Raw genomic sequence first — 6745 nt, forward strand, 5'->3', positions numbered from 1 at the left:
TTTTTGTAAGCTTAGTTCTTAAGCTGAGTGCTCAGTTCTGAAAGGGAGTGCACTTAAGCCACTGATTGGCCTAATAATTGGTGTCAGAATTCATGATATCCTTGTGGATTTTTTCTGGGCCCTCTGGTATATATTACAGCTAAATCATTGGAACGCTGCTAAATAATGTGCATGTCACTAAAGCGAGGAGGGCTCAGAGCTGCATTTACCCACACTCCTCCTTTCTCCACCTTTAGTATTATCACCATCACTGTTTTTCACCTTTATCGTGCCCTTCCACAGAGGCACTCAATAATGTACCCATTGTGCAAGTAATCTGAAATCCTTTTCCACAAGCAATAGTATTTAGTACTAATAAAACACTAGTTTGTCTACCAAGTGACGTATTTATAGGAGCTGTTTACGTTGATGTATTTTTATTATTTCTACTCATTTGCTAAGTACTTTCCAATACATATTTATGAAGCACATGCCTTTCCCCAAACAGCAGTGAAAAAATAAATCATATTATTTCTTTTATTAGTAGCAGCGTGGCTTGTAAGTCCTAGAGCCCTGATTTTTGTTACTTTTGGCAAGAGCATGAAAAATTAATGGTGACTGAGTACCTACTATGTGTCAGACTCTGTGAAAGGCACTTTACATAAATTATCTGTTTAATTCCCCTGAGGCATATATTTTACCAATAAGGAAAAGGTAATTCCCCTGCAACATACATTTTACCAACAAGACAAAGACATTACCTTGTCCAAGTAATTCAGCCAGAAAGGACCCATCAGGGCTTTGAACCTAGATTTTCCCGATTCCAAAATCCCAAATCATCATTCTACTTCACCAGCTCTTAAATTCTCCGGACCTAATAAATTTTGCAAAATATAAAGTATTCCTTTCGGAGAGAGGTTGTATAGGTTAACCCAGAATGGAACAGGAAGTGATAAACGGACACAGGGTGCTAACCCCAATTTTTCTATCGGAGGTTATTCTCTGAGGGAATTATTCCCTAAGAAATCAGTGGTAGGGTGTTTCAATACATGGCTGGGGAAGTATTTGGTGTTTTACATAAGCTATATGACCCTAAAGCAATTCTATGCAATAGGTATTATTTTCCCCATTTCCCAGTGGCTGAAACTAAGGCTTAAAGAAGCTAATTCATCCAATGACATACAGTAAGTGTCAGAGCTAAGACCAAGTTAGATGAGATGAAAATCTTGCTCCTTGACTTTGTACACTTTTCAGCATACGCCCATTGTCTTCTGGAAAAACCCAGGCTTATATTGAGACTATTACAGCCAGAAACTAAAGAGGCAGCAAAGAGCTAGGATTGAAAGCCTACTCATGGATTCAAGCTTGTGCAGCAGCTGAAGTGCACTTGTACAGCTCTGGGATGCATGGACCTTCCACTGGCTGGGAGAGAGAATTCTACACATGTCAAATGGAATGGCCAGTACCTGGCCTCCCTCTCCAGGATAGATAGGAAACACACTGAGGTCCTTACCTTCATAAAAGGTAACTACAGGGAACCTACAGCATCTTACTTAATGATAAAATACTGGAAACAGGGCTTCCCTGGTGGCACAGTGGTTGAGAGTCCGCCTGCCGATACAGGGGGCACGGGTTCGTGTCCCGGTCCGGGAAGATCCCACATGCCGCAGAGCAGCTGGGCCCGTGAACCATGGCCGCTGAGCCTGCGCGTCCGGAGCCTGTGCTCCGCAACGGGAGAGGCCGCAGCAGTGAGACGCCCGCGTACCGCAAAAAAAAAAAAAAAAAAAAAAAAATATATATATATATATATATATATATATATATATACTGGAAACAGCTCACTAAAATCAGGAACAAGACAAGGAGGATGGCTATTGTTGCTTCTATTCAACTTAGCACCGGAAGTTAGTCTAGCCAGTGAAATAAGAGAGGAAAACATGAGAGAAACATCTTTTTGAGGGTAAGCTTGGATGAATAATCTACCTAGCTCTAATTTAAGCTCCAAGCATCACAGAGCCTTCTCCAATGCCCATCCCCAGCAACTGGACAGTTTTAACTCTCCCCAGTGCAACTCCATGCCAGAGCACAGTAAAACCTAGTTGGGATGTGCATCTAAATCCCTTACCTCCTGGGACATCCCCCCCACCCCGCCCCGGTCCAGTGGTTAAGACTCCGCACTTCCCCTGCAGGGGGACGCAGGTTTGATCCCTGGTCGGGGAACTAAGATGCTGCATGCCGTGCCAAAAAATAAAATAAAATAAATCACTTACCTCCTACTGGCTCCCATCTCAGGCACACATAGACCCTGTTGTTTTTCATTCAGCTTTATTTTCCCCCAAACCTCGGTTCACCTTATTACCAACAATATCTCCCTTCTTTGAGTGTTTGTCATTCTCTCCTAACTTCCCTACGGGAAATCGGAAAGAGCTGAGAAAGTAGATCTCTGATCCAGCTTTTACGGTGAACAAAGATAAAAAGAGGTTGGGATGGGTAGCCTTGGTTGCTATCGGGGCAAAATACAAAGAGAAATTTAATTGAAACATTCACATAGTCACAGCCGAAGGCAGCATAAGGATGGAAAGAAGTAGGGTTTGGAATCAGACAGATTCAAGTTTGCATTCTGGTGCTGCTCACTTATTAGCTTTATGTCCATAACCTCACTGAACTCCCATTTACTGTCTGGAAGATGGAAGGCTTTCTGAAGGTCTAAACGAGATGGGGACAAAGGGCCTAAGCACATGTGAGCCTTGATACACTTGCCTCCTGGACTTTGGCAGATACTAGTGGTTGCCCACCCAACGTCCAACTCCTCCACACACATTCCCTCCTTTCTAGTAGCATCCCCATTTTCTTTTTTTTTTTAAATAAATTTATTCATTTTTATTTTTGGCTGCGTTGGGTCTTCATTGCTGTGCGCAGGCTTTCTCTAGTTGCAGCAAGCAGGGGCTACTCTTCATTGCGGTGAGCAGGCTTCTCACTGCGGTGGCTTCTCTTGTCACGGAGCACGGGCTCTAGGCGCACAGGCTCAGTAGTTGTGGCTCGTGGGCCCTAGAGCACAGGCTCAGTCGTTGTGGCGCACAGGCTTTGTTGCTCAGCGGCATGTGGGATCTTCCCGGACCAGGGCTTGAACCCGTGTCCCCTGCATTGGCAGGCGGATTCTTAACCACTGTGTCATCAGGGAAGCCCAGAATGACTGCTTTGATGAGAACGAGCTTAAAGACAAAACCAACACAAAAGGAGAGCAGAGCAGAAAGATGGAAAGGGCCTACGCCACTTGATGAGCTGCCAAATGAGCCAACCTTGGACGTCGTGTTACTAGAGATAACAAATGTTATTGTTTAAGCCTCTTTCAGCCAGGTTTCATTACTTGCAGTGGACAGCAGCCACAGTGATACATGGACCTTGAGCCTGAGAGTCTTTGGGAGTTCACGTGCCTAACAAAAGCCATGAAGTGCTAGCACATACATAGTAGGGACTCAACATCAACGTTGTGTAATATCAGACCAACGACATTCAACAGTCCTCTGTAGAAGGATATGTAAAAAGACACTCTGGGGGGACCTCAATGACTAGATCATATGAAAAACATTCCTGCGTTTCTCCTCTGCCATCTTTAAAATGCTTTAAACCCCACCCATTTGTATATCTAACAATTACCGAGCTCCCATACTGTGGAAAGAGCAAAAGAAAAATGAACGTGGGAGCCCTTCAAGGGGATCTTGGGCTCATGGGCAGACAATAAGACAAGTCTGAGTGGTACAGGAGGATTGTGATGTCTATCTAGACCCCAGCTGAGGCATAAAAAAGGGAGGATGTCTGGGTGGGTGTGCACCGATGCAGTCAGGGCTGGGCGGAGGCAGACACGTAAGCAAAGGGAGCAAAAGGCACATGGGCAGGAGGGCCAGCCTGGCCCCAGGCCTGTTAGGGGAGCCTCGCAGGGTGGCTGGCCTGGAGCGGAGTGTGTGGGCTCAGCGTGAGGATGAGGTGAAGCCCCCGTCTGAGAGCAAGGCCAAGGAGGAAGCGAGCTGTGAGGGGCAAAGTCCTGCAGAAATGTCACGGGGTGGTCTGCAGCAGCAATGAATGGAGCGCCTTCCTGTGGCCAGAGAGGCTACCTCGGTGAGGCTCTGTGGCTGGAAGAAGTCCCCACTGAGGACAGAACTGTGCCGATTGGAAACTAAAGGCAAATGGACACAGAGTCCTGGCTGAGGAATCGAGAGTCCTGGGTTCCAGCCCCTGTTCTGCCACTGGGACTGTCATTTCTCCTCTTTGGGCCTCAGTTTCCTTCTCTGTTAAATGACAAGATGGGGCCTATGATCTTTACAGCCCTCTCAAACCACACTATTGTAGGGTCCTGAGTCAAGGACCAAGCACGCAACACCATATATGGGACATATGGAAGATCTGCCTGGGGCAGAGATGGTAACCAGCCTCCACCTTGAACGCCAGTTCCAACTGACTGCTTGTGGATACCTGGAGTGCTGTGTGGAGAAAAACTAAAACTGCAAAGGACTCTGAGCTCTGCCAAAAAGAATGCTTGATTGATTGGTGATGTCTGCGTGGGCTCAGGATGCCCAAATGGTACAAGTGACAGGGAGGTGCCAGTCCCAGCTTAACGTTTTGTTTCCTACTACGGTTGCAATTATGCGCCAAACGCTCCTGGTGTAAGGATGCTGAAGATTTGTTTCTCCTGGGAGCCTGTGAAAGCAGCAGCGCCAGGGTTCCTCCTCCAGTCTGCAGCTTACCAAGCCTGTCCTTACTCAGGCAGATACCCTCGGGCTGGTCTGCCACTTGTTCCCAGTCCTCCAGGCTTCTTGCTTTTATCCCTGCTGTGTTCATCACCTCTAAATGTCTTGTCTTCGGCCTGTAACTCTGACCTCTCTTCCTGCAGCCAAGCAACTAATTAATTACATGACAGGCTCTCAAACTGAGAAAGGCAACCTTCCTTTAAAAATTGTGGTCAGTGGGGCTTCCCTGGTGGCGCAGTGGTTGAGAGTCCGCCTGCCGATGCAGGGGACACGGGTTTGTGCCCTGGTCTGGGAAGATCCCACATGCCGCAGAGAGGCTAGGCCTGTGAGCCATGGCCGCTGAGCCTGCGCGTCCCGAGCCTGTGGTCTGCAACGGGAGAGGCCACAACAGTGAGAGGCCCACGTACCGCAAAAAAAAAAAAAAAAAATTGTGGTCAGTGAACAATCCTGATCATTTCTCTCCTTTGTCTTTTATTTCCTCTTCCCTGGTGTCCTCCTCCCCGCCCAGCCAGAGTTATAGCTTGAAGAGGGATGGCCACAGTGCCCATAACAGACAGGGGGGTTATTTCATACACTAGGGCACTAGGCTGTGGTACAGCTGGCAGGAAGACAGGGGTAATTATATTGCATGTTGGAGCCGCTGGCAATGAATTTCTACATAAAGGACTAGATTTACCATGTATTATTTATGCCAGCATCAATTTTCCCAGCTGGCTCTACTTACTGTGCAAATTCTCCTCTGTCTGTTTATGGGCAAGGCCATGGTTCAGCACCTCTGGTTACTCGACACTGTGGAGGGGCCCCACAGGGCACCACGCACATTAAACAAGTGGCTGGATTCACGGGGACCAGGTCACATCTTCCCTTCCTGTTAAATTATATTCCTGGGACTGCAGTGAGCTCCCGGTCTCATCTGGTCATGGTGATGCATGCAGGTTTGTGAAACCAAATGGGCAAGAGGGAAAGAGGAATAACCATTCTTTGAGGCCTCACTAGGGGAAACTGAAAAACCACCTTCTGGGGGGAAAATGGATGGCTCTGGGGCTCAGAGAATTTCCTTTGTATGTTTTTAATATCAGGACCTAGATAAAGAAGAATTTTGCACTTACAAGGTTAATTCCACCCGGTAACTCAAAGAGAGAGTTAAAAGAAAGGGAGCCCCATCTTACAGATGGAAAAACAAAAAGAAGAAGAAGGGAAGCAAAGTCAAGCTAGAGGCCTCAGACTCGGTCACTGTGTTAGGATGGAGTGCAGTACGGCGATGCACAGGGTTATCTGTCCAGGCACCAGCATGCCTCTTCAGAGATGCCCAAGACACTGAACTCGACACCTGCTGGAAACATACGTGGTAGACACAAGGGAGGAAAACCTGGTACCGGCATGAATTTCTGGGTCCTTCCACAGTAGCATCCTCTCTAGCCAGTAACACTGTGTTTCCAGAGAGAGGAGCTAAGGACTAAGATGTCTGCCCAGCCCAAGAGCTTCTATGCAGCCACCATTTCCCATGGTGGGAGGGTTTGTCCCAATCAACAGCAAGTCACATGTGATCTCCCTGTAATGTTGGGCTCTGCACTGGAGTCCCCCAGGTCCCAATGTCCACCATCTCCTGGAAACCTGTTGGCTGGAACAAGACAGGAGGGGAAGGTGAGTTTTTCAGTTGAGCAGCCCAAGTGGGTAGCCTCTTTGGCTGCTGGGTCTCAGTATCCAGAAGTTCCTCGATGAGGAACTATCTGTGGGCACAGAAGCCACCCTCACGGGCCCAGATTCCTGGCTTTCCCCTGGGGTTGGCTCACCAGACGGGGAGATTTGGTCAGACATGCCATGCGCCAGCTGCCTGATGCTCCTGCACCTTGGCCGGTGTCCAGGAGAAGCCGGGTGCTGGGCACAAAGCTCCAGGAGCGTCCCAGGGCAGGTTTGAGCTGCCCGCTGTCCCTGTCTCGGGTCATGTGATTGGTCACCTGCGGCAAAAAGAATCAAAGGCTTATAGATCTGTAATGCTGGTACAGACGACATCTGCTCCT

At 47.9% G+C, this 6745-nt stretch overlaps 1 protein-coding gene across 1 annotated transcript in view; it reads right to left on the reverse strand.

Annotated features, from left to right (window-relative positions):
• Positions 1–2145: 2145 nt before the first annotated feature.
• Positions 2146–6745, reverse strand: part of RAD51D (RAD51 paralog D) — a 13709-nt gene continuing 9109 nt past the window's right edge. The window contains exons 7-8 of the mRNA XM_060133264.1: positions 6518–6682; positions 2146–6345 (exon numbers count right to left, since the gene is read on the reverse strand). Coding sequence (XP_059989247.1) covers positions 6262–6345; positions 6518–6682 — 249 coding nt within the window. The 3' untranslated portion in view covers positions 2146–6261. The remainder of the gene's footprint in view (positions 6346–6517; positions 6683–6745) is intronic.

Source organism: Lagenorhynchus albirostris, chromosome 20, assembly GCF_949774975.1.
Source record: "Lagenorhynchus albirostris chromosome 20, mLagAlb1.1, whole genome shotgun sequence".
NCBI classification, from domain to species: domain Eukaryota; kingdom Metazoa; phylum Chordata; class Mammalia; order Artiodactyla; family Delphinidae; genus Lagenorhynchus; species Lagenorhynchus albirostris.